Source organism: Macaca nemestrina, chromosome 15, assembly GCF_043159975.1.
Source record: "Macaca nemestrina isolate mMacNem1 chromosome 15, mMacNem.hap1, whole genome shotgun sequence".
Taxonomy (NCBI): Eukaryota; Metazoa; Chordata; class Mammalia; order Primates; family Cercopithecidae; genus Macaca; species Macaca nemestrina.
In genome coordinates this window covers 2289729-2316302 of record NC_092139.1, presented here as the reverse complement: position 1 = coordinate 2316302, position 26574 = coordinate 2289729, and the positions used below count along the sequence as shown (strand labels likewise).

The 26574-nt window shown below is 61.0% G+C and overlaps 1 protein-coding gene and 1 long non-coding RNA gene across 3 annotated transcripts; one reads left to right on the top strand and one right to left on the bottom strand.

The window, feature by feature from the left end:
• Positions 1–434: 434 nt before the first annotated feature.
• On the bottom strand, positions 435–11840 carry LOC105470528 (GATA binding protein 5). Of its 2 annotated transcripts, none has more exons than XM_011722612.3 (6): positions 11207–11840; positions 9612–9787; positions 2552–2677; positions 1962–2049; positions 1473–1597; positions 435–1138 (listed from the first exon to the last, which is right to left on the bottom strand). In XM_011722612.3, the coding sequence occupies exons 1-6, from the start codon at positions 11727–11729 to the stop codon at positions 983–985; spliced, it is 1194 nt and encodes a 397-aa protein (XP_011720914.2). In that variant the 5' UTR covers positions 11730–11840; the 3' UTR covers positions 435–982. The 2 variants fall into 2 exon arrangements, with proteins under 2 accessions (XP_011720914.2, XP_024645129.2); XM_024789361.2 differs by having other exon boundaries at positions 435–1053; positions 11207–11827.
• A 5119-nt stretch (positions 11841–16959) lies between these two features.
• Positions 16960–23109, top strand: LOC105470526 (uncharacterized). The gene is made up of 3 exons (XR_003015610.2): positions 16960–17177; positions 17276–19005; positions 19279–23109. It is a non-coding gene; the product is annotated as an uncharacterized lncRNA (long non-coding RNA).
• Positions 23110–26574: the final 3465 nt, after the last annotated feature.

The window sequence follows — 26574 nt, the reverse complement described above, 5'->3', positions numbered from 1 at the left end:
TGTGGCCTCCCAACATGACGTCACGGGCCATCCACAGCTCTGTCGGGTAGGGTGCCTCTTGCCAGCGTCACCCACTAAGATATCATCCAACCCAGTGTGGAAGGGGCTTGCAAGGGAAAGAGGGGTCACTCACAATTCTCCTGGGACAAGAGACTAAACTGCCCGGCCTCAGATACGCCAGGCACGTGGCCACGTCATCACCAGCCCCAACAGCGCTTAGATGGGTCAGGACAGGGCTCCCAGACAATTCACTCTGCCTGTCAGAAACGGTCATGATACACAGATTCCGCCAGAACAAGGCCCATTCCCGTCCCCTCTGGAAAAACCGTCCAAACAAGTGTGTAAGTCTGTGATGACTGCAATGTGAGCGGCTTCCCCTCGGCGGAATCCTGGCACCGTGCGCGGCCCGCACTCCTATCCTTGGCAGTCCTGCACCCGTTGCGGGAAAAGTTCTCTGGACCACAGGTCCGTCCATCCACGTGGGCAACGAGGGCAGCCCAAGGCCTCAGGAGGCCCATGTCCAGCTGCTCCCCTCATTCCTCTCCCCTGCTTGGCCTCAGGTGCTTCACTTGGAATCTTGGTTTTACACTAGGAGGTTGATTGTTTTCCCCCAACTGCTACAACTTGTAAACATATTGACGGTGAGCGTCGATGACGGAATTCAAGTCGGCGGTGGTGCCCTGCGTTGGCCTCTGCCGCAGGGGACCAATGTGGTCCGGAGCCTTGGGCTGCACCTGGGGAGTCCCTTGCTGTACGTGCGGTGGGGAGTTGAGCCCTTTCCCCACCAGCCTTCTTGCTCTGGGGCCCGACTGCTGTCTGCACAGAAGGCCTCCCCACTGCCGTGTGGAGACTCCAGGAGACCCAGTCTCTTTGGGGGGGTGTGCCTGCTGGTCTCTGCTGTGCTGCAGTAAAGCAGGCCCGGAGGTGAATCAGTGGGTGCTCTGTTCCGGGCTGTTCCCCTGACACGGGCTGGCCTGGGGACCTAGGCCAAGGCCAGCGCACACCAGGCCTCTTGGCGCAGAGGCCCCCCGAGGCCAGCCTGGGGACTCAGGGCTGTGGAGGGGAAGGCAAAGTCCTCAGGCTCGAACTTGAACTCCAAGTGGCCGGGGGCAAGGGAGTCATCCTCCTGGCCGGAGGCCTGCAGGGACAGGAGAGCATGAGAATGCGGGGTGGGGGGTGGGGGGTGGGGGGGCAGCTGTGGCCTCTTAGGTCAGGAGCTCCCATGACTGGGATTTGCCCTTAGGGACCCCTTGATGCCGTGGAATGGCATGGAGGACCCCTCGTAAGGGATTGGGGTTCCCTCATCTGGCACAGAGTCAGCTCTAAGGGAAGGGCCACCATACTGATGGCCGAAGGCCGCTGGTGTGTCCAGCCCACCTGCTGGAAGAGGTTCCAAGGGGCTCTGATGGGATCTGACTTGGCCGAGGAAGCACAGGGGCCCCAGCTCTGGGCACCCCAGCCCGCTCCCTTACCTGGGGGGCCATGCCGGGCCCAGGGCACACTGGGGACGCCAGGCAGGGCTTGGGTTTCGAAGTGGCTGCCGAGTTGTCAGTGCTGGGGACAGCAGATGGGGAGGCCGACGCGTTCGTTGTGGATCCTGGGAGGGAAGAGCGGGTGTTTACAGAAGGGCCAGGTGTGGCCTCACTTCCCCTTCCTGCCATGTGGCCAGGTCTCTGGCTCTGGCCCACAGAGGTTTGGAGACTCCTCACGGTCACACCATGGGCGTGGGTGGTGGGGCCGGGCATGGCTTCCTTGGCCCCACCTCTGCCCCTGCTGCCCACATGCTGTCACCACCCTGGCCCCCCACACCCCCCAGCAAGGTCACCACAGGGCAGAGCTGAGGGCATTTGGACTTCCAGAGGACTGTGCTTGAACCAAACACACAGGTCTCTCATGACGGAACTGGAGGCACCGAAGGCCACGCCGCAGGAGGGGGCCGACCACAGGGCCTGGCCACGCACCTGAGGAGCCCCTGGTCTTGGCGATGGTCTTTGGCTTCCGCTTCCGTGTCTGGATGCTTTCCTTCTTCATGGCCAGAGGCCGCGGCACCTGGCAGGGGTGGCGAGGGTGGAGGCTGGTCCCATCCCGGCTCACCCCTGGGCTCCTTGCACAGCACCCCCTCATTTCAGTCCCCCAGAGCCGGTCACTCCTGGAGCTGGCTGTGTCCTCACAGCCCTGGTGGGTCAGCTGCCAGTTGGGCTGGGTGAGGGGGAGCCCGTGGAGCTGGATTCCCATCCCCCTGTCCGACAGAGCTGCCAGGGGCCAGAGGGCACCAGGGGTGCCCAGAGGGCAGGAGCAGTGTCCTTGTCTGGCCCAGGCTGAATGGCTGTGGTGAGCCTCAGTCAGCCCATCTGTGCCATGAGCGTAGCAGGAATAGCCCAGGCCCCCGGGGGGTGGCGCTGCAGTCAGCCGGGACATGTGTGTAAAACAGCCCAGGGGACAACAGCCATCCGGCCAGCCCCTCCCCAGCCTCCTGGTCTGGGAGTAGGGAGGGCGCTCACTAGGAGGCTGGACAGAGGCCCCCCCACCCTGCCCCGGCAACCACACTCACCCCATGCAGCTTCATGTAGAGGCCGCAGGCGTTGCACACGGGCTCCCCCTCCGAGTTCCGCCGCCACAGCGTGGTGTTGGTCGTGTGGCAGTTGGTGCAGCAGAGGCCGGCGCGGCGGGATGAGGACTGTGGGGACGAGGGAGACTGGAGTGAGCCCCCAGCCGTGTGCACGGCTGGAGCAGGAGGAAGGAAGCGAGACTCAGGTTGGCCTTGAGGCCACGCAGGACCCGGTGAGAAGGTGTTTGGAGCATGAAGGTCGTGAGCTCTGCAATGGACCAGCCTGGCAGCTCTGCCTGGACACGCCCTCGAGTCCTGGGAAAGGTAACTTTACCTTCCTGGGCCTCCGTTCTTCCCCCTGCCCAGTAAAAAGGGGGTGATAACAGACCCACTACAGGCCGGTTGTGGGGTTCAGAGCCCGTGGGGGCCGGGCACCTAGACACGGCAGTGGTTTTCCTGTTGTCTGTTTTAGCACCAACCCTGGGCCTGGACCCCGCGATTCTGCAGTGGAGCAGCACCCCAAGGCCACAGGGCCCCCCCAGAAGCCAGGACACAGCAGGCATCAGGGCCTGTGTTACCCCTGTGCACCTGCCTCCCAGGCCGGGGGCCCCATCGGACAGCGTCTGAGGGCTCTGGGTCCCACCTGCCTATGTCTCCCCATTGCTGTGCACTGCACCTGGTGTTGGAGCAAGACTAGACCCATCTGGAACCGTCCCGGAGCCCCAACATTGCCTCCCTCCTTCCTGTGGCTCTCAGTAGAGACTGACCCCCAATCTGGCAGGTCCAGGTCCAGTCAGAGGTCCCGAACCTCCAGGGCCCCCATCCGTGAGCTCAGTTGGGGCTCAGGAATCTGGACTGAGGGAGGCCTGGGAGGCTCCGAGCTGGCTGCCTGGGGAGTCCCTGTTGAAGGCAGACCAGGGGCCTCCCACCAGCTCACGCCGGCCTTTCTCCTGCTGGCCTCACAGGTTGGTGCTTGGAGGGAGGTGGTGTTTGGGAGCTCCAGCCCAGGGCTCCAGAGGCACCTCAGACTTGAAGCCCTTTCCCGAATCTCAGCGCACAGCTCTGCTGGTGGCACCACCCTTCCCAGTCACCTGTCCCCAGACCTGGTTCTCAGCCCCTGCCCTGACCCCATCGGTCCCCTTCCCTCGGGTTGCACAGCCCCCGCCTGGTCCAGGTTCCTGGCCCGTCTTGCCAGGATCACAGTGGTGGCTCTGCAGGAGCTCTGTCCTGCCCTCCCGGCGGCAGCCAGGGCCAGACCATCAGTGTGCCTCAGGCACAGGACGCAGCCTGTGAGGACAAGGCCCCCAGGCTCAAAGCCGTGCCCCCAGATTCTCTACCAGGACAGAGCCAGAGAGCAGTCACAAGTGAGCCAGCCACGCTAGGGGAAAAGAATCCATCCTGAACGAGGGCTGAGTGGACCCAGCCAGCCTTAGCTTCACGGTCTGTTACTGCCGTGAGCAGACACAGCCAGCCTCGGTTTCCCCATCTGTTATAGCCTGCCTTGGTTTCCCTGTCTGTTATAGCCTGCCTCAGTTTCCCTGTCTGTAACTGCCATGAGCAGACACAGCCAGCCTCAGCTTCCCCATCTGTCACAGCCTGCCTCAATTTCCCTGTTATAGCCTGCCTCGGTTTCCCTGTCTGTTACTGACGTGAGCAGACACAGCCAGCCTTGGCTTCCCCATCTGTTACAGCCTGCCTTAGTTTCCCCATCTGTTATAGCCTGCCTTAGTTTCCCCATCTGTTGTAGCCTGCCTCGGTTTCTCCATCAGTTACTGCCCTCTATGATCAGATGAGGGCCGGCATTGCTGACCATCTCCTGCCCACCCTTTTCCAAGCTGCTGCTAAGGGCACAGGCCTCTCTGTCCAAGGCCTGAGTGGGAGAGTGGGGCCTGCCTGCAGCCCTGAGCACCAGCCAGCCCCCAAACTCAAGACCTCCTTGACCCCCAGCCGTGGCTGCATGCAGTTGCCAAAGGCTCTGGGAACGCTGCCCCTGCTTCGTCTGGGGCCTCCTGTCTCCAGACAGGACCCTGCCCTGCACTCCATGACAGAGGCAGAAAGGAAAGGAAGGGGTCCGGCCAGTGAGGCTGGGGAGGCTTGAGAAGTGCCTCAGCTTGCAGCTCCTGGCCTGACTGGGGGAGGACAATGTCCCCTACCTTAGGCCAGTAGCATCCAGCCACTCAGGGTCTCCAGGGGTCTCCCTGGGGGGACGTTGGGGGTGAGACTTGTGCTCACGCTGGAGGGCCCAGCCCAGGCCCCAGCAGAGCTGGAAGGGAGATGGTGCCTGGCCCCGGCTGGATGGGGGGCACCCTTCGTGCAGGAGCAACTGGGGTCACCCAGGGCCCCCAGCTGGTGTCTCTCCCTGGGATGCCCCCGCCACACCCTGACGGGTCTAGAAGCAGCTACTGTCACTGGACAGGATTTGAGACTGGTCCAGCCTCCCTCTCTTCTATCCCTGTCGGGTGCCAGGAGCTGTGGCTGCTTCCTTGGTAGCCTCAGGCCACCGTCCAGCATGAGGCATGGTCTCCTTCCCACGTCTCAGACAGCCACCCATCTGTCTGTCTTCCTGAAGTGGAAAGAAATCTCCCCCAGGGCTGCCAGACGTATCGATCCAGCATGCCCAGGTAAATGTGAGTTTCTGATACATGATGAATCCTTTGTCTCCTGCAGGATTTGGGATATGAGGGCTAAAATATTTGTGTTTATCTGAAATCACGTGGAACCGCGTGTGGCCTGGAGTGTATTTGCTGACTCCCTCCTTGTGCCCCAGCAGTTCCCGCCTTCAGACCGAGAGGCATCCGTGGCCCAAGGCCCGTCCGCTTCTCTGAACCAGCGGGACCCTCAGGTCTGGGACCGGCCATCGCCCCTTAGCACACACAGATAGGGGTGCACACACGTGAGCACACTCCACACGTCCCCCCATAGCTGCCAGTACGCCCCGACGGGGCCACATCTGAGACGCGGGTTGTGGAGAGAAACAAGGTGCGGCGCGTGCAGGACGTGTGTGGGTTGGGACAGCCCCCAGCGGAGGGCACACCCCTCACCCCGCACCCCTGTGAGTTCCAGGGAAACACCTGGAACCCACCTTGAATGTTTTCACAGTAAGCATGTTTCATTTCTATCAAATTAGGAAAACGGGAAAAACACGGACCTCACAACAATTTCCAAAGTGCGTCTTCACCTACCCTTTCCTAAATCTTCACCAGATCACCATTGTACAGGTGGGAGACTGAGGCTCAGAGGAGCTGAGGGACCCGAGGAAACTGGGGAGGCCCAGGGTGGACAGAACCGTCCCCCTCAGCCAGATACTTTGGGGACACGATCCCAGCAGCGTGCCCGCGCTGGGGCTCCCTGTGCCACCGTACCTCGATGATGCCTCCATCCGTCTCTCCTCACTGCCCAGCAAGCAGCCCCCAGGCCTCTCTCCCGGCTGTGCTTCGTTTTTCTTTTTTGTCGGTTCTTTTCAACAGAAGTCAAACTTCAAAGCCTGCTTGCGTGCAGCAGAGCCGCTCTAAGCACCAGGCTCTGCGTGCATCTGAGACATCCAAATAAATCAGGCTCTGCGCAGGGCAGGGCCTGGGCCGGTGCTGGCGGAAATTCAAGGAGCACGGGAGAGGGAAGGAGGTTCAGCCTGAGCCTGTCGTGCAGGGATGACGCGCGCACGCCGGGAAACACTTTGGAGTAAAGGTGCAGGTCACAGCGACCCGCAGCGCAGCAGCCTCCTCTGAGATGGAAGACCGGGCTGTGGACAGCCAGAGGCTGCTGTGCCACAGTCTGAGCCTTGGGGACCGGTGAGTGCTGGAATGTCTCCAGATTCAAACGGGTCCCATCTTGGAGGGAAGATGTAGTAAGCACTGATACAGCGTCTATGCCCCTTGCTGGCTGAGGGCAAACTGACTTGGGGACTTGGGTCTGTGAGGGGCTCGAAGGAAGGAAACCCTGGGGTTGGGTGGGTGTTAGGTGCCTGACTCCAGGTCAGGGCCAGGCTTGCTCAGCGGGAAGGGATGGTTGGCCCCATGCGACACTGGGCTACTTCCTGGAGCTGGTGCCAGAGGCGGCCCTGGGTTAGGAGGTCTGCTGCCCGCACTGCCCTTGGCTGCCAGGCTCCAGGCTTCAGCCCAGGCTCCAGTGTTCTTGGGGGTAGGCTGCTAGGGGCCCAAGAGTTCCCAACCGTGTCCATGCACAGAGCCAGACCACGGGGAGAGGGCACGGTGGTACCAGACGGTCCCCACCCTCCGAGGCCTCTGGTCTTGGCAAGATGGACAGGAAACAGGAACCTCCCCCAGAAGGCATCCCAAAGCCCACCCTGCATCCCCCAGACCAGGGAATGGAGGCCTCATCACGCCAAGGGCCCCCATCAGCCCGTCCTTAGAGCCAAGGCCCAAGCATACAATACCGGCTAATTTAATCTTTACAGAGAGGCATGGACGGTTCCAAGTTCCTCTTCCCAATTCTCAGATGAGGAGACAAAACTCAAAGAGCCGGGGAACGGTCTACAAGATGCCACAGCCTAGGAGTCTGGGATCCAGCTGGACACAGGCATTGCCCGGCTGGAAGACCCAGGGCAGGGCAGGGCAGCAGGAGGGGCTCCCTCCCAGCAGCTCCTCCTGACACCAGTGTGTCCCAGTGCCCAGTTCAAGGCCTGGCAGGGGAGAGTGGACACAGCCAGAGGAGGGGCAGCCCTTCGCACGGGCGAGGGTGGCGAAGAGAGATCTGGGCTGCAGTCTCATAGCAGCTGGGCCGAGCTCCCTACCACTTCTCTTTTTTAAAAAAAAATTAATTTAATTTAACTCAAAATGTAATTATTCAATTTCTTTTCTTCTTCTTTTTTTTGTGATGAGGTCTTGCTCTGTTGCCCAGGCTGGAGTGCAGTGGTGCCATCTCGGCTCATTGCAGTCTCAGCCTCTCAGCTCAAAAGATCCTCCTGCCTCAGCCTCTCAAGTAGCTGGGACCATGGTTGTGTGCCATTGTGACCAGCTAACTTTTAAATTTTTCGTAGAGACCTGGTCTCCCTATGTTGCCCAATGCTGGTCTCGAACTCCTGGGCTCAGGTGATCCTCCTGCCTCAGCCTCCCAAAGTTCTGGGATTACAGGCGTGAGCCATTGCACAGGACAACTTTATGTATTTTTAGAGACAGAGTCTCCCTTTGTTGCCCAGGCTAGAGTGCAGTGGTGTGATCATAGCTCAGTATACCCTTGAACTCTTGGGCTCAAGTGATCCTCCTGCCTCAGCCTCCTGAGTAGCTGCGACCACAGGTGTGTGCCACCATGTCTGGCTAATCTTTTGTTTTTTTTTTTTTTTGAGACGGAGTCTTGCCCAGGCTGGAGTGCAGTGGCTTGATCTCGGCTCACTGCAAGCTCCGCCTCCTGGGTTCACACCATTCTCCTGCCTCAGCCTCCAGAGTAGCTGGGACTACAGGCGCCTGCCACCACGCCCGGCTAATTTTTTTGTATTTTTAGTAGAGACGGGGTTTCACCGTGTTAGCCAGGATGGTCTCGATCTCCTGACCTCGTGATCCGCCCGCCTCGGCCTCCCAAAGTGCTGGGATTACAGGCGTGAGCCACCGCGCCCGGCCTCTATTTTTTTTTTTTTTAATAAATTTTTAGTGGAGATGGATTCTTGCTATGTTGCCCAGGCTGGTCTCGAACTCCTGAGCTTAAGCAATCCTCCTGCCTCAGCCTTCCAAAGTTCTGGGACTATAGGTATGAGCCACCGTGCCTGGCTCCTACCCCTTCTTAACCTCAATGGTTAACCCCTCAGTGAGGGCCACATGGACACGAGGCTGGAACAGCACACCTGGGAGCACAGGCACAGTCACGGGGCAAACAGGCCAAGAGGGGGATGGACTCCTAGGAGCCTTCCCTCCGACAAGCAGGCATGGGAGGAGGCTGGGCCTGCAGAGCCCCAGGCTCTAGGCCAGCTCCAAGGAAGAGCGTGACGGCCGCCCCCAGCCTGCGGTCCTTCTTCCCACATGCTCCACTGGGACCTCCCATGCTCAGATCCTGGTCCCCCATAGCCCAGGGTCCCAGGTTTTCCCCTCAGCCTGTGGCTGAGGGCCATACAGAGCTGCACCGGCACAGGGCGCGAATCCAGCCATCTAGAACAGCCAACCCGCAGGACAGCGGCAGGAGGGCTGGCCTCCACCCAGGGTGACGGCGGGAACTGGCTGATCGACCCTGCACGGAGGCCACACCACCAGCAGAGGAAGGCTTGGTGCCCAGGAACATACCCTTGCTCAGCCTTCTGACCCAAAGGCCACTGTGGCCTCCTCAATTTTAGATAACTTGCAAACAGCACCAACACCCCAAATTCTTATTTGTAAAATTACTTGAAAGTAAAGGTTTGCCTGGGAAAACGTATAGAACAAAGTAACTTTCAGCCTCTTCCAGCCTCTGGGGACTGTGCCCTGCCTGGGGCAAAAGTCCGGGCTCTGGAGTCCCCCACTCCCTGCTCAGCCACAAGCCAGGAAGAACCAAAAGTGAAAACAAGTTTTGCCCACAGGCATAAATCTGGTGTCCCTCCGGTCCCTGAAGTATGGGTAGAAAGTGCTCCCCGAGGGGACTACAGACCCAAAGACTCTCCAATTTCAGATTTCAACGCCCTTCAGTGAAGTATCCAGCGGCCACCTTCCCTTAAGCCTCTTCCCAGGTAGGGTCACCTTGAGGCCTTGGAGACAGGGCCAGGCCACAGCCAGCCACCACCGACTCGCAGGGCTGAGCTCCTGGCTCCTGGCAGCAGCCCTTCCTGGACCCAGCACTGAGCAGAGCCTGGCTAGCACCATCGCTCCAGAGCCTGGATTCCTGGTCCCCAGAGCACTCCCAGGGCTGGGTGCTATGAGCTGGTGGCCCCTGGCATCCCCACTGGGATCCCCTGCCCTGCCCTGAGCACTCTCAGAGAAGACCTGAGCCGGCCTGGCTTGACCGACCGGGGTGGGCAACCAGGCTGTTTTTGGCGCATTCCCCTATCCCCCCACCCCAGGGGCTCTGGTGTCACCTGGGTGGATTGCAAGAGGTCCCCGCGGGGGACCACTGCGCCCAGGCCCCCCTCTGCCCAGCCGCAACTCACCAAGCGCTTCTGCGGCCGAACGAGGGGCCGGTTGACGCCGTTCATCTTGTGGTAGAGGCCACAGGCATTGCACAGGTAGTGGCCAGTGCCGTCTCGGCGCCACAGTGGTGTGGACAGGGCCCCGCAGTTGACACACTCACGACCCTCACCCGGGAACTCCTCCAAGAAGTCGGACACTGAGGGGACAGGCAGCTGGTGGGCCCAGGCCCTCCCCTCCCCAGGAGCCTCCCCAGCCCGTGGGCCAGCACCCTCCCCTCCCCAGGAGCCTGGCGGTTTTCGTCAGACGAACAAATTTAAGGCACAAATTTTGTGCCTTACACTTATTTTATTTTAAAATTTATTTGGTTACTTAATTTTATTTTTAAATTTTTAATTCACGTATGATAAAATTCGCTAGGGTTGCTTTTTCAAGGATGGGGTGTTAATAAACAGAACCTGAAGTCAGACACCTGGGACTCCCGCTCCAGGACCAGGGGCCAGCACTGGCCTCCGCGTGTTTGACCTGCTGGGAAAGCAGGGTGTCTGCGCTGGCGGGGGAGGTGGATGAAGGGGTGTCTACACTGGCAGGGGACGGATGAAGGGGCTTTATCTAGCAGACACTCTTGGGCTCCCCTGGGCTCTCCTGGGAACGTGAACCCCGCTGTCCTCCTGTTCTGCAAAGCGGGTCCATGGCAGGGGTCGGGGGTTGGGAGGGTGGACGAGGTGCCTTCTGTCAGCTTGGCTGTGGTCGCAACCAGTGTCCTTCCTTTAGAAGGCCAGCCCCGCCTCGCAGCCCCCTGCGGCCGGGCTTCGCACACTGTGCGGCGGGGGGGTGGTCTTCCTGGTCCCCTCCAGGCCCGGCCCGGCGCCGGCGCGAGGGAGGCCCGGGCGCCGAGTGGGGGTGGGGCAGGGATCAATCATCGCCCCGCCGGGGGTGGGCGCCAGCCCCGGGGCTGCCCAGGGCGGCGGGGGCCAGGGGTCCTGCGGATGCGGCTGAGCCCGCTTCCTGCGCCAAGGGACCGGCGGGGTCCCAAAGGCAGCTCCGGAGCTGGGTGTCGAGGCCTCCACGGTCCCGGAGGGACGGGATGGGCCCCTGCGGAGCTCAGAGGCGCCGCCTTCGCCAGAAAGTGACTACGCTGCAACCGGGAAGAGCCGCTCCCTTCACAGGCCGAGAATCCGATTCTCCAAACTGATACTAGGGGAGCGACTGAAACCAGGTCTCAGATTAAAATAAGTAAGCATTCTAGAACCGAGACGAATGTGGCCACTTAAATAAACCGGTGTTTTGGACTTTATAAAAATCGTTTCCAAAACTTTTCAAAAAAAAGAAAAAAAAATCCAAAACGATTAAGACTTTTTAGGCTCCACATTGGCACAATCCAGAATGCTGTTTGGAAATAGATGTTCTCATTAACAGGTTAAAACAGAATTGTGGACAGCTGTTTCTCCCGCGGGGTGTTACCCAGGCTGTCTCCTGTTGCCCCGGGCTGCTGGTGTGGCTCCTGGCGGGGAGGCTCGGACCGTGGGGGAGGAGGAGGGGAGCGTTTCGCAGGGTGCGGGTTTGCACCCGGATTCGGCCAGCCCCCGGGCCCCGAGATTGTGGACCCCGCACTTACCGAAGGTGGGCCTACGGCCTGGGAGGCCGTGCAGGACGCTTCCATCGAAGGGCCCGGCAGTCCAGGACGGGGCCACGTCGGGGCTCACGTAGGCCGGATAGGTGGCGGGGTATGAGGTCGTCACGGGCCGCCCAAGAGGGGCCGCGAACTGTTCTCGAGGCAACAGCGCGCCTTGGTAGGCGCTGCCGTCCCGGGCCCCCACGCTGCCGCCGCTGCCGGGCCCCGAAGGGCTGTGCGCGAAAGGGAAGGCGGTGGCCCCGGGCGGGTGCGCGGCTGGCGGGTGCGGGCTGCCCGGGCCGAAGGCCGACGAATCCGCGGTGGCGGTCTGCGCCCAGCCGGGGCGCGCAGCGAGCTCGGGGGGCTGCGGGCTCGGCTCACACCCTGACAGGTAGGACAGCATCGAGGGGACGCGCGCCGGCGGCACAAACATCGGAGAGCCGGTGCCCGGAGCGTGCAGGAAGGAGCCCGAGTCGGCGTAAGCTGCCTGGCTGGGGCTCGCGGCCAGCGCCAGGCTCTGGTACATCCTCCCAGGCGCGGGCTTGACCTGCAGGGAAGAGGGACAGGTGTGGAGGTCACCGGAGCTGTGCGCCCTCCGCCAGCGCCCGAGCTTGTGCCCGGCAGGTGCCGCCGCTTCGGGCCGCGCTTCCCACTCCCCAGCCCGGGCCGTTCCCGGGGCGGGTCCCTGAACCGGAGGGAGAGGAACCGCTGGGATGGGAGCGGCCAGCGCGTCATCCCCGGGGCAGTCACAACGCCAAGCCCACCTCCTCCCGGACCGGGGCTTCGTGGGTCCCCGGGGTGAGCTCGGTGGGGGGCTGAGAAGGACGGGCCCGGCGCGGCCGCAGGCCGCAGGGCCTTGGGAGCCGGGCCCCGCCGCGCTGGGAGGGGCCGGGTGGAGAGGGGCGCGCGGCTGCGGCCCGGGCTGGAGCACTCACCAGCGGGCAGGGAGGGCGGGAGGGCACGGCGGTGGCGGCGGTGGGTCGGCGACCGGCGGGCCGAAGACTGGAAGCCGGGGGCGGTGAGGCTCCGCAGCCCCCTCCGCGCCGCCCCGGCCCGCCCCCGCCGCGCCGCCCCTTCCCTCCCCGCGCCCGCCCCTCCTTCCCCGCAGGGTCAGCGCTGGGGCTCCGGCCGCAGAGCCACGTGACCCGGGCAGGCTCAGCTCGCGGGGCTTGGCGACAAGGACGCACGACACGGGGCGGCCAGCGCGGAGCCCGGACCAGTGCAGCTACACAGGCGGCCGAGACCTTCGTGAGCCCCGGCGAGTCGGGCGCAGAAACTTCTCCAACTTTGTGCGAGTCTCCAACTTTGTGCGAGTTCCTCCCTGGCCAGGCCCCCGCCCAAGGCTGGCCTAGAGACGGGCTCCGTGTCTGGTGGCTGAGTCGGTGATCCCGGCCCCGCTCACCGATGGACACGCGGCGGTGGAACTCCGTGGGCCCCCTCGTTGCGTGGCTGCATTCGAGGCTCGGTGCAGGGAACTGGCTTCCATAGGGACTGCCTGGCTCGGGTCGCTGGACCGGGACGGGGTGCACTGGCGGGAGCCCCGCGATTTCCTCGGTTTCTGAGCAAGCGGGGCCACGAGGCTCGGGGTCCTAGTGGGAGGCGGGCAGGGTCCAGCCTCTAAGGCCCGATCTGGGTGCCAGGCGCGAAGCCCGCAATCCCGGTGGGACTCTCAGCCGGCTCTCCGGGACTCGGGAAGAGTTTCCTTCAGGGGCCAGAAATGCGGGTAGGTAGGAAGCGACCCAGGTCAGGGAACCGTGTCCCGCTCGCACTCCCGGTGAGGGCTGCATGGAGGCGTCGCTGCAGCGGAGCAGCTCCGCAGGTCTCGGGAACCGGACCGGTGGGTTCGGAGCACACCGACTAGACCCAGGCTTGGCGGCGGTGCTTGGGGCCATGGAAGTTTTTCTCTTTCTGTCTTTCTTAGGCGGAGTCTCGCTCAGTCGCCCAGGCTGGAGTGCAGCTGCGCGATCTCAGCTCACTGCCTCCCGGGTTCAAGCGATTCTCCTGCCTTAGCCTCCGAGTAGCTGGGACTACAGGCACCCGCCACCACACCCGGCTAATTTTTGTATTTTTGGTAGAGACGGGGTTTCACCAAGTTGGTCAGGCTGGTCTCGGTTGAGCTCCTGACCTCAGATGATCCGCCCACCTCGACCTCCCAAAGTTCTGGGATTACAGGCGGGAGCCACCACACGAAAGTTTTTTCTTGCAGAAACGGGCCCTCAGCTCCTGTCAGTCAGGGCTAGGAGAGGACGCTGGCTTCTCTCCTTGGTGGAGGGTGAAGACCTGGGAAGGCAGGAAGGCGGCAGCGTGGAGCTGTTGGGGTGGGTGTCACTGGATCCCCCCCACGGGGGTCTGGACGGCCAGCGCTGTCCGTCTGGGGAGAGTTGGGGTGCCCCACATGCACCCTTATCCCTGGCCTTTCCTCTTCGCCCACAGCAGATAAGGATTCGGGGTGCTTGTGGAGGCGCCCAGGGTCCCTGCGTCTGGGAAGGCAGCAGGCTGGAGCCCCTGGTCTGTGGGGGCCTTGGGACCCCACAGAGGGCTCCACAGCGGGCTCAGGCCTGTGCAGAAGAGGGTGGAGCGCGGCAGGCTGGGGTGGGGGGTGAGTGCCATTGGGGTAGGGAGCTAGGCGACCTTCCGTTACCCCTTTACCAGCTCCCAGCCCCCTCCTCGCCAGCTTCCCACCAGACACTCCCTCCTTTCCTGTCCTCAGAAACCCCAGTTGGTGCTGCCTGCCCTGTGTGGACTCCCCTGCTTTCTGCTCTCCCCGCACTCGGGGTCTCCACGAGGGTCTCTCTTTGCCCCCACACCTGCAGACTTTGTCTGTGGATGGCAGTGCGCTCCATGAAGGTGGGGAGAGGTGCTGGGCCTCTGCGCGGGCGAGAGGGTGCAGCGCAGTGCAAGCGGCTGCAGAAGGTTCTAGCGCAGCAAAGCTGGTTGGACCCAAGCTCTGACCCCTCTGCCCTCAAAGCCTCGCTTACCGAGCCCTCATAAGCACCAAGAATGAAGAGAAGTAAAAAGGGACACTCCTGACTTGCTGGGGGCTGAGCCACCCGTCACCCCAAGAAAGGTCTAGAGAACAAGAGCCACAGCAAACCTGGTACACTGCAGGGTGAACAGGGGAGGGATTCGTGCTTCTTACTTGTAATAAAATCGGTGAAGTTCTTGAATAGGAAACACCAACATTGCCCGGGTGCTGTGATTTGTCCTGACATTTCCGTTTAATTCTCACATCAATCTTATGCACTAGATCACATTATCATTCCCATATACAGATGGAGAAACAGAGCGCAGAGAGGTGAGCTAACCTGCCCCAGGCCACACAGCTAGCAATTAAACAAACCAATTAAAACAAGGAAGGGAGTCTCTGAGTGATAGCGGTTGGTTGCTTTTTTAAGTTAATAAATATCTACAATGGACATTTGTATTAAACCCTGGGACTCCATGGAGAGCAGAGAAGTGAAAAGTTACTCTTTGAAGGCCCCTCCGAGGCTGCACCCCACACAAGGCAGCACAGGGCTGGGAGTCCGGGCTGTTCTGGCCACTCGGTGTCCTGCCAGGCGACTCACAAGCTCACCTGCTCTGCAGCAGCGGGAGAAGCCACTGGTGGCGTTTTCCACGTGGATCCAGCTGCCTCCACAGTGATCCGTGGGGGTGGGCACCCATCCGCGGGGGTTGTCTGTGACAGTATCTGGACCTCTTCTCAGATCTGTTTCTACTTGAGCCAAAAAGAGAGGAGTCTCATCTCAAACCTCAAAACCCAGGTGCCCCCGACCTCCTTGACCCCCATGAGCCATGCTTCTGTGCAGCTCTCCACTCCCAGTGCTCTGGGCCCCTCAGGAAGGAGGTGGCCCCTGAGCCAGGTGACCCAGTCCACCAGGCTACCCCACCCAGCAGCAAGCCCTCTTCTCCGCTGGACCTTGCCCATGCTGCTTCCTAATGGGCCTTTTGCCCTCTTCTCTACTTGCCAAACTCCTACACATCCTTCAAGGCCCATCTTGCAGGTCCCTTCCTGTCCCTTCCCCTACGTTGCTCTCTTCCCTTCCTGGTGCCTCATTGTGCTGTGTGGTCAAATGGCTGTGTGCCTCCGTCTTGTCACCTCAGCAGAAGCTGAGCCAGGAGGACAGCTTCAGGAACAGCGGGTCAGGGCATCAAGTGGGCATAGTCAGACCTTTGGGACTCAGCGTTGGCATCTCCAGGCTGTGTGACCTTGGGTGAGCTGCTTCCCTCTCTGTGCCTTTCTTCTTCTGTAAGGTGGGGGTGATGATAGTGCCTGCCTCTCACAGTGGCTTTGGGGAGGCATTAGTGGGACTGGGTACTAACAGCATCTGACCCGGGATGGGCATGCAGCAGGCATTGGGCTAATGCTGGCTGAGATAAAACCCAGTGCAGGGATGGAGGCTCTGAGCTGTGTGCCCAGGGCCCCAATGCAGGGATGGAGGCTCTGAGCTGTGTGCCCAGGGCCCCAATGCAGGGATGGAGGCTCTGAGCTGTGTGCCCAGGGCCCCAATGCAGGGATGGAGGCTCTGAGCTGTGTGCCCAGGGCCCCAATGCAGGGATGGAGGCTTTGAGCTGTGTGCCCAGGGCCCCAATGCAGGGATGGAGGCTCTGAGCTGTGTGCCCAGGGCCCCAATGCAGGGATGGAGGCTCTGAGCTGTGTGCCCAGGGCCCCAATGCAGGGATGGAGGCTCTGAGCTGTGTGCCCAGGGCCCCGAGAGCCAGGGAGCCAGCGTAGGTGACGAAGACCAGGAAGGAATTTCTGGCCCTGCCACAGGTGACCCCTCTCTCCTGAAGGCTTCCTTGGTTCACAGGGACCCAGGGACCTGCCAGGGCTGGCCTGGGTGGGGACCCCACCCCCAGTGAGATAAGAGAGTGGGCACGTTAACCCCTGGTGGCCATGCAGAGTTAAGTTCCATGAGTCCTGGGCTGTGAGGGGCTTCTGGGGGCCTGAGAGGCCTGGGATGGGGCTGGGGTGAGGGTGGGTGGGTGCTGGGGGGTGGCTGGCGTTGAGGGTTGGGGGAGGAAGGCTCCAACCTGCAGGCCCTGGGTTTCATTTCCCGCTGTCACTTTCCTAGCAGTGCCCGCATACCCTCCCCCCCGACCCGCCCCCAGCTTGGGAACCCTTAACTCAGACATACTTATCAAGGGAAAGAAAACAGTCTCATTGTTCAGCAGGATAAGGACCAGCTCCCAGGAGACGCCTCAGACCCCGCCCCTGTGGGTGGAGTCCTGGGAACATGGCCTCCCTCAGGGTCCTCGGTCTCCGCCCAGGAACGGCCCCAGGGAGGGCCCCTCCCAGGAACAGTCCAGAACTGCAGGCCCCCTGGAGGAGCAGCCCTGGCAGGTGGGTCCCCGCCTTGCACGCTGCCTGCAGGTGCTGGATGCTCTGCATTGTGGGCACTGGGGATGGTCCCACTTGGGGCTTTGAGCTCCGGTGAGGCCACCCTCTGTCCAGCCAGGGGGAGGGTGCCCCTGAGAAGGGGGCTGTCAGGGTTGCCTGAGGAGTGGGATTGGGATGACCCCCTCAAACTCAGTCCTGGGGTTCCTTGGCTCTTGTCCCTCCCTGCAAGTGGGGAGGCCATGAGAAGTTGTGGGGAAAGGCCCCAGAGACCCCAGGGCAGGGAAGAAGGCCTGGGGGCTGTGCTGGGACCTGGAAAGGGGAGGCCTTGTGCTGCTCCCTGTGGTCTGAGGGGCAGGAGGTTAGAGGGAGGGGCAGACCTGCTTCCAGCAGGGCCCCTGGGCCCCCAGAGTGGGAGAAAAGTCAGTTCATGGCCCCCTCCCCACCTTCAGCACTGTCCCTCTCCCCAGGCTCCACCCTGGCAGGGCTTTGGGGCCTGGGGCATCAGCTGAGCCCGCTGGGCCCACAGCACCCTCAGGACCTCCCACCCCTTGGGATCCACAAGGCAGCATTCCAGGACTTCTCCTACACCGGGGGCTCCATTCGCCTGAAGGCCAAGGACTGCAGAGCTCATCAATGGTGAGGGTGGCCCGGGAGGTGGGTGAGGTTGGGGAGCCTGGGGGTACCATACAGGTATAAGAATTCATTTTGGACACCGTATGTGCCCCCTTCTGCAGGAACCTTTGAGTTCAACAGCCCAGGCTCACTGCCCCTTTGGCTGGTGCCACTTCTGGGTCAGTCTCCAGGGGCAAGGACAGCTTGGCAGTGTCCCCTCTCTGCCTAACTCCAGCCTGGGCACTTCTGGAGCATCCCATGTGCCTGGCTCAGCTCAAAGCTGACATTTGAAAGCTCACAGCTATCCTGTGAGGTGGGTGATTCTCATGTTCGTTTCATGAATGAGGAAGCCAAGGCCAGGACAGAAGTGACCTGCTCCAGGGCCACAGCTGGGCAGGGGTGGAGTTGGCATTTGAACCCAGCTGTGTGCCTCTTGGGTGCTGCGTAGCCTCCTGTCAGTTCCTTCTGGCGCCTGGTCTGTGGGTGTTCCTTTGTCCAAGGCGCCTGCAGCCCTCGCAGGGTCCACGGGGTGGGGAGAGAGCTCAGCGCCCCGCACCCACCAGCACCATCTCCGACCCCTGGGCAGGCTTTGTGTTGGAGGTGGCAGCCAGGTCCTGCCAACGGAAGATGCTGGGCCTTGCAAACAGCCTGCACTGTGGGTGACCCGGCCGGCCGGGCCCAAACTGGCTGCCAAGGAAAGGGAGCGGGAAAGGAAAACAGCTCTCGGCTACGTCGCCTGTGTAACCGAATCTGCTTTCAAAGCCCCTCACAACGCGGGCTCCGCATTCGGCATGGCAGGCGCTGGCCGCCAGATCACCGAGGGCCGCTCAGGGGGTCTTCTGGGGACGAGCCCAGAGCGAGTTTGTTTTCGGGGAGAAGGTCATCGCACTCAAGGTCTGCCCCGTGACTGCAGGATTCTCAAACGTCCTGCCACATGCTGGGATACCCCCCACCCACCGCAGGCGTGCCCTCCGGAGGGCAGGGAGGGGAAACAGGTTTGCGCTGTTAGGGCCACAAGCCAAGGGGCCTGCAGGGCATCTTAGTGATGCTTTTGTGTCCCTGCAGTTGGCGACACCCATTGTCACACCCCCTCCGCACCCTCAGAGTCTCCCAGATGACAGACTTACCTGGGGATGCAGACGGGGCTGGTGATGACCTTGGCCCTGTGTTTATGACGGGGCCTGCACCCAATTCTCGCCTTCAGGTGCCGATGCGGGGGCGAGGGGAGGTGTCAACTGGGCTGGGCTGGGCACGACTAGACTGTGGCCCCATCTGGGAGCCCGGCCACCACCTCAGCAACGCCACCTCCTTAGGATGTGGGAGTGGGATTTACTCTGGAGACTCAGAGCCAGAGGGTGGCTGGAGGCTCGTAGCCTGGCCCAGGCAGCTGGGGGAGGGCTTTGCCTGGTGCCTGGAACCCCCCCACCCCCGCATTCTAGCCTTTGCTTTCTCTTTTGCTCTCATTTTTAAAAACGTCTCTCCACTCCTCCCTCCCTCCCTGCTCTGGCCTGCCTGCTCCTTCATTCCTTCTCTGCTCCTAACCTCCTGATAGAGGAGCCTGGGGAGTCCACAGCCTCCTGACTCCATGTTCCTCTTTCTCCCCTGTCTTCCTGGAGAGGTCTGCCAGTGACAGGCTTGGAGCCCCATCCAGGGGACCTGTCCTGGGCTGGGCTGTCCACAGAGGAGCAGCGTGGGGAGTTGGGAGCGCCCAGCCTGCCTGTGGGCTGCATTGCCACTTCCTGCCCAGGAGCCCTGCACCCGTCTGTCCGCCTCTGAGCAGGACAGTGGGGTTTCCTGGCTGGGAGCAGAGTGTGTCACGTTCCAGTTATGTCTGCCCGATGCTCAGCTTTCGGTGATTGTCAAAGCGTTAGCCCCACTCTCTGGGTGGGAGGGGACCCGAGATGTGAATCCAGGGGAGTTAAAAGGCTTCGGAAAGCATCCAAAAGGATGGAGAAAAAAAGGAAGGTTGAGGGGCTGGAACGGTGCGAGCTTTTTTTTTCATCCTTTAACTTTTTCTGCATTTCTGTATTTTCCACCATGAACAAAGTTCATTGATAATAGAGACTCAAATACTTAATGGATGATTCAAAGAGATAATCCAAAAAGGGAAATAACATTTTTCTAGGATCTGGCTGAAGCTTCTCTGGGGATTACGCAAAAACCTGTCTGAGGGAGCGAGAACGCAGAGGCACCTTAGGCCCAGCCACCACTTCAAGCTCGGAGGATTTGCAACAAAGACACACATTTGCTGGGCCTGAGCAAAGAGAAAAAGCCACTCGCCTTCAGCAGCGAAGGAGAAGGGGCACCGAGATCTTGGTTTGGCTTTCTGGGTGAGCACTGTCATTCCAGAGGCGCAGCCGTGAGGTGCAGTCCTGTCTGGGAATGGGGATAACAAGGGCTGAGCTTGTGCATGCACACCTGTGTGCAGCCACACACATACACCTGTGCACACACATGCATATACACATATATGCATATACTCATATATGTGCACACACACAGGCCCATGCTCACATGCATGCACACCTGTGTGCCCCCACACTTACATGCACGCGTGCACATGCACACCTACACACACTCCTATGCACCCACCCAGTGCTCACGACACCCCTGGGTACACTTATGTGTGTACATCCAGATGCACCTGCACACTCGCACACATGCCTCTACATGTACGCCCGCGGGCACGTGTGCTCGCAGAGGCCTGGAAGGTGACGGTTTCTCCATATGACGACGTCTGCCGTGCTCGGTGGGAGCAGCCGCACTGCTGCCTGTTTCCCTGCCCCAGTCCGGCCATCACTCCTCACCCTAGTCAGGCTCAGGGTGGGGGAGGTGAGTACCCTGGAGTGGCCTGGTCACGTAGGTGGGCAACCATCTGGGGCACCGATCTCCAAATGGGCCACCAGGGCCCTTCCTGCATCTGCTGAGTCCCTGACTCAGTGCCCAGTGAGGGTCCTGGGGCAGCAAAAGAATGTTTAATGCTCCGCATGTCGGTGGGTCTGGCCTTATGGAAACTCCTCCCTGGCAGGTGGAGTGGAGCAAAGGGCAGGCATTCCCATTGATCAGGAGCTGGGGGCCAGGCCTACTGACACCTTGATGCTGAGGGGGCCAGAGCAGCCCTGCGCGATATTGCACAGGCCCAGGGTCTTGGCAGGTGGAGGCAGACAGAGCTTGTGTTCCAGGGCACTTTGCAGGCAGCAGGACCCCCAGGTCCTCTGGAGAGGGTGGCTGGAGACCCAGCCTGGAGCTGCTGCCCCCACACCTCAGGATACCTGCCTGCGTGCGTCGTCCGTTGTTTGGGGGCTGCACAGAGCACAGTTTTGAGCAGGGAGTTGGGTGTCACCTTGGAGTGGCTGTGAGATGTGTGGGACCCTGGGGGGCCACCTGGGGTCAAGCCCAGCCCTGCCCCTTGGGCTCTGGGACCCTGGGGGAGCCACTTGCATGCTCTGTGCCTCGGTCTGTGACCCTGGAGGAGGGTGGGGATGTCTAGCTCTCGGGACGATGGTTGCATCTCAAGGGTGAGGGCCCCAGGCCTGCCAGGTTCTTTGAGCACAGTCCGAGGGTGGGCTCTCAGGGCTGCTCTGGTGGGTGGCCAGTCCCTGCTGGAATGTGACTCTGTTCCTGGGATCAGAACCTGCCCCGTTGTTTGTGGACGGGGTTACCTTTGCCAGGTCCTGCCATTTCTGAGCCTCCGTTTCCCAATCCGTGGTGGGGTTGACGTGAGGAAATGAGAAATGCACTCAGGGAGCACTGACTGGCACCGCAGGGCAGCGAGGAGGAGCCACCACGGTCACTCTTGGAAAAGTCCCCAGCCCTGCAACCGGGAGGGCAGTAAGAAAGTCCACGGCTTCTTGTCCTGGCCGCCCAAGCCCGGGAGAGGCAGCAGCCCCGGCCACACCCCTGCCAAGAGCCAGCTCAGGGGCCCGGGGCCGCTGAGATCACTGGGCAGTTCCCAGGCTGGCTGGGCTGTCCCCTGTCAGGAGGGCAGGGCTGGCAGGTTTGTGGACGCCTTCTCAGGCTGACCCCCACAATAGCTGCCCTGCTCCACCCCGAGTCTACCCGTCCCAGGCTGCGCCTGCCTCCAAGTGCCTGACTGGAGATGGCCAAGCCCATTCCTCATGTGCAAAGAATTTCCCGAGCAGCCGCAGCCGCTGCAGCTGGAACTTGTCTCCAGATGGGTCGTTCTGAGGGAAACCAGCGTCTCCTGTCTCCTCCTGCAGACATGGGCTGGCGTCCGAGCCCTGGATCCCCTGCCCCGGCTTGGCTTCCTCTGGAGGGGAGATAAGGGGCTCCTGGCATCTTGTAGGCTGAAGAACTCGCCCAGCACGCTGACAGGGAGGCGCCAGAGGCAGCCGCTGACCTCCCTCAGCCCCTGCAGCCCCCTCCCCTCTTGCTGCAGAGAGAAGCCCTCAGGGCCCAAGGTCCACCCACCCAGCCTGGGGGCCGTTCTGTAGCTGTGGCCCACTCCAGCCAACCCAGGACTGAGGGGCTCCAAAGCGTGCCCAGCGCATAGGGAGGGCTTATTCCTGGGGGCACCGTCTCCCAGTCAGAGCCAGCTGGAGCTGGGCACAGCCAGGGAAGAGCAAATGTGTTCTCTCCTTGACTCCTTCTCCAAGTTTGTGATGGCGTCTGCCATGGGCCAGACAGGGGGACACGAGGGTGAACGAGCTGATGTGGCTGCCCTCTGGAGCCTTCCAGGGTGGGATGGCAGGCATGGAGAGGCACACAGGGAAACTGTGGAGTCTCGCTGAGGTATAGACGATGCAGAAAGGGCCAGGGAGTTCCCACAGCGACTGTCACAAGTTCCCTGGGCGGGGGCGGAGACCACCACCCAGCCCCCAGCACCTCCAGCACCGTGGGCGCCCTGGCTGGAGATGCCTTCCTGTCTGAGGTCAGAGGCTGCAAACCTGTGGCTGTGGTTATCCTACCATGTTTTTAAAAATTGGAACAATTCATGTAAAAGCCCAGATTTATTTTTCTTGAAAAAAATTGACAGCCAAGTGTGACCACGGTGGGCTTGTTTCTACAAGTTAGGGGATCCTCCCTCGGAACAGGCAGTGCTCTTGGTTGCCGTAGACGCCCCCGCTCCCTGTTGTCTCACCCAGTCCCTGCTGGGCCTCTTCGTGGCCCGTCCCCTGGTTCAGATATTTCACTGAAAGACCCAACCCCCCACGGGGAGGCCATCCTTCTCAGGAAGGTCACTTGGCCGGGACTCGGGACTGGACACTCATTACCGGTCACCCTGTGACTTGAGCAGGACTTTGCCTTTCTGCGCCTTGGTTTCTCCATTGTAAGAGGGGCTAACGCCTGTGTCATGGGACTGTCCCGAGGCGCTCAGAAGCAGCGGGCTTGCTCATGCTTAAGCACAGAGCTCACAGCTGGGGACGGCCTCTTTGCCACAGGTCCCGGTGTGCACCCAACTTCCGCTGCAGAGGGCAGCGTTGTGTGTGCCCACGTCTGTGCTGTGGACACAGCGTGTAAACTGCACAGCCTTTGACGGTGGCTGCTGTTGTTGGAACGCTGGCCTCTAAGTGTGCTCTCCAACGGCATATGGCCGAAGGACAGCCCCTCCTTTGGTGGGGGAAGTTCTCCACAGCTTTGGTGCTTGGGAGGTTTAGAGATGGCTTAGGGAGCCACTGAGATGGGAGGGGATACATGGGATACATTTATCTCTATCTTCTTGGGGACAGACCTCGGAGGTCCCTCCTTCACCCGTATCGGCCTGGATGAATGGAATCCGTGGAGCAGGTTTCTCAAAGCAAGCCTGGCGGGGCCCTCACAGGCATTCCTGGAAGAGGGCTGCGGAGTTGAAACACAAGGAGGAAATAAACAGAAATAGGCTTAGGAAGGGTCTCTGCCCTCCGTCTTTGGCGGGCTCAGGAGCCCTGCCTGGGGCTGGGAGCGAGAGCTCAGATATTTACGTTCTCTGAGGCACTGACCGTGGCTCTGCGACGGTTTCTCGCAGAAAGGAGGTTTCTCCGGACAGACATCCTTCAGCAGCGCTGGACTAAGCCACGGGACAGGTCTGACTGTGGCTCTGCGCTCCCCACCGTCCCATCTGTTGCCCCTCCCCGCTGAGAGCTGGGGGAGGGATGGGATCTTTTCTCTGTGAACTGACTTCAGCTTGTGGAGTCCTGGTGTCTCAGAGCCTGGGGAGGGAGGAGTGGGGCTCTCCCTGCTCGGGTTCCTTTTCTGGGTGAGGCGGGGCCTGTTTACCAGGCAGACGGGGGCTCCCCAGCCTCCGCAGATCTCCTGGTGTCTCCCCCAAGGCTGTTCACACTTTCCTTACTTGGGGACTGATAAGTCACGCAGCTGGCAGCATTTGCACCTGATTCAAGGAGGGGAACATTTTCCCTGGAGATAAGCCTTGAAGTCAGGGCTAGTCCCCACCCTGGGACGAGGAGGGGACAGAAGGCTACAGAGGGCTGCACCGGGGAGGGTGGATGGGGCGTTCACCCACCCCTGCTGCGGTATTTTCCTTTGTTGGTTTTGCCCGAGGTCTGATAAGCGCCCCGCTCCAGCCAGAGGCCTTATCTGGCCGCATAATCCCCTGGCCTTGGCTGGAGAACACCAGGGCTTTGCCCAGTCTGCCCTCCCCACCCCCGCCTTGGCCCCTGCAGGCTGTTGGGGCTGGGGGTGGAGGGAGAGGGGGTGGCGTGAATACCCCCTTCCTCTTGCTCTTTCTCTTCCAACAGGGCAAGGGGTGCCGGTGGTTGAAGAGGCCCCTCTGGGCAGGAACCTGTCACCTGGGGCACGGGTGAGTGGGAGCCATCCTCCGCTGCCCACCTCCCAGCTGTGGCCCTGAGCTACACTGGCCCTGTGGCCACGGACCGGTTGACCAGGAAGCCCTGGGAATCAGTAGGAAATGAGTTTGAGACCGGGTCCTCCACACAGGCTTCTGGGCACATAGACTCAGGCTCGGCAGGAGGCCCTCCTGGTACAAGTTCCAGCCCTTCCTTCATTTTGTGTCTGGAGCAAGTCAGCACCCCATGTGCCCAGAGTGCTCATCCAAGGAGTGGGGTGATGAGCCCAGCCTCACAGGGAGGTGGGAGGTGGGAAGAGCTCACCCCGGTCTGGCTTGTTGTCCTCACAATGATGGCATCATTGTCATCATTATCATCATCCTTGTCAACCACTTAGAGCTCATGAAGACAGCACTCTCCATCATGCCCTGTTTTATAGCTGAAGACCAATGAATTCAGGCTCCATAAGGAAGAACCTAGAGGGCCCCCAGGTCAGCCTGCCCCAGCCTGGAGCTTATCCACCATGGAAGTGTGTCTGTTGGCCTTAAAGAGGAGAGGGCATTTGGGCAGGGCTTTGAGGTATGAGTAGGAGTTTGCTGAGTGACATGAGAAGAAACGGTTTTCAGGGCAGAGGGAACAGGTTAGGGGTAGTAAGAAGGGTCTTGAGGCCCATAGAGAGTGACTGCTATGAGTGAGTGGTTGGAACTGCGGTGACTGAAGATGGGGAAGGACACCTGGGGGTCGGGGGTGCCCAAGGAGTTGGGGATTTATCTGGAAGATGGTGGGTGCTAAGGCAAGAAGAATTAATTCCTTTTTCTTTTTGCAAAAGCAAAGCCCTTCATAGGATTTCCTTTTGGACTTTCTTTTTGAAAGAGTAATGCACGCTGACAGTAACCATTTAGAAAATACAGTTTCTAAAAGAAAAGCAATGATCCTTTGCCTCTCCCACACACCACCCTTTCCCCACAAGCCCCCGGAAGGCTGGGCGTCTGCCCTCCCTGCCTTGACAGCTGCAGGATGTTTTGCGATGGGACGCGTAAGGAGCTTTGGCCAGTCCCTGGAGATGGACACGCAGGTATGTCCAGTTTTCCCAGCCCATGTAAACGGCTGCAGTGAGTGGCCTTTCCAAGTTCCCCGAAGGGGGCTTGTGGGGACAGTTACAGACATGTCATTTAACAGATCCCTTCCAGAAATGAAGGACATCTCAGCTGTGCACTGGCAGGCCTGGTTCCTCCCCCTCCACGCCTAATGTTTCTGTTTAAAATGTTTGGCCACTGGAGAGGTGAAGGCACGCACCTGTGCCTGTGGCACTTTATTACCCTGAGTGTGCCCTGCACCTCTCACTGTCCTGAAGTGGCTCGGCCCTCGGGCTTCACCTGGGCCTTCTGCACCTGAGCCTGGGCTTGGCCCGGCATGGCCAGTGGGCTCCGGGCCCCTCCTGCCAGCCGAGGACTTCTGAGACAGAAGCCTGGTGCAGCAGGCAGGCAGCTCTGGACTTTGAGCCTGGGCCCTCGACGGCCAGGGAGAGGGCGTCCCCCAGCACACACTACCCTAACCTTTAGCAACATCCCAACGGTAGGTGGGGGTGCTAGCCTTGAAAGTTGGGTGTCCTGAGGGTTGGGGCAGGAGGGCAAGGGGCCGCCCCAGGGAGGTGGTGCATGACACAGCCTATAACAGGCAGTGACTCACTGCTCATCCAGCCATAAGTCAGGGTGACAGGCTCAGTGTCCCAGCCATGCTCCCTGGAGTCCCTGCCCCGACGTCATTCCCCTCCCTGCAGCCTGCGCTGGGCAGAGCTCCCTCCCCAGGGGGGCAGCCTGGGCTACTCTGGGACCATCCATCCATTCCAGACCCACCCATTCCAACTCATTTGCTACTGCTGGGGAAACTGAGTCCCAGGGAGGGGGAGCAAGGGTAGATGGAGAACTAACAGTGTCACAGTCCACAGGTCATCTGTCCCCCGCTTTACAGAGTGGGCTGCAGAGCTCAGGGCCAGGATGCTCAGCTTGTCAGGCTGTGATCTGGAGGAAGCAGGCACCTCTGCTCAGCCCAAGGCCCTCCGTGCTCCTGGGGGCTGCGGGGACAGATCCAAGAACATGAGCCCTGGGGCCACTGTGTCTGATTCAAACGATGCTTCCTCCCTATTGACACCAGGCAAACTGCTGAGCCGCTCCGTGCCTCAGTTTCCTCATCTGTAAAGTGGGATTCATAGTAGCTCCTTCCCGACTGGGCTGTGTGGGGATTGGTGAGTGATGCCGTGGGGCAGGATCATGATTTACGGGGTGCCTCTATGTTCTCCCAGAGAAGGGAAGGGCCCTGGGGGGCCCACTCCCCACCAGATAGCGGAGTCTCCCAGGGACTAAGCAGGCGGGAGGGATGGGAGCCGCCCTGCTGTGCAGAGCCTTGGCAGGATCCCTCGATGCCGTCCCCAGGCTCTGCAGGGGCCAGGAATAGGGCCACTGGCCCTGGGGTCCTTGTAGTTCAAGGGTCACCCTGGACTGCGGGGCTCTAACTATAGAGACCCTGAGGCAGTGATGTTTGCGCAACCTGCCCGCCTGTCACTCCCTCCCCTACCCCTCACCCTCGCCCTGCCCCGCCCCTCACCCTCGCCCTGCCCCCTTGCCCCGCCCCTGGCACCTGCCCTGACCTTCCCCTCCTGTGGTGGTTAATACTGAGCG

Excerpts from the sequence above, each read along its gene's own strand:
- LOC105470528 (XM_011722612.3), bottom strand. The coding sequence starts at position 11,729 with ATGTACCAGAGCCTGGCGCTGGCCGCGAGCCCCAGCCAGGCAGCTTAC. Across the intron at positions 9,788-11,206 it reads AGGCCGTAGGCCCACCTTCG|TGTCCGACTTCTTGGAGGAG; the intron begins GTAAGTGCGGGG and ends CTGTCCCCTCAG. Across the intron at positions 1,598-1,961 it reads CAAGACCAGGGGCTCCTCAG|GATCCACAACGAACGCGTCG; the intron begins GTGCGTGGCCAG and ends CTTCCCTCCCAG.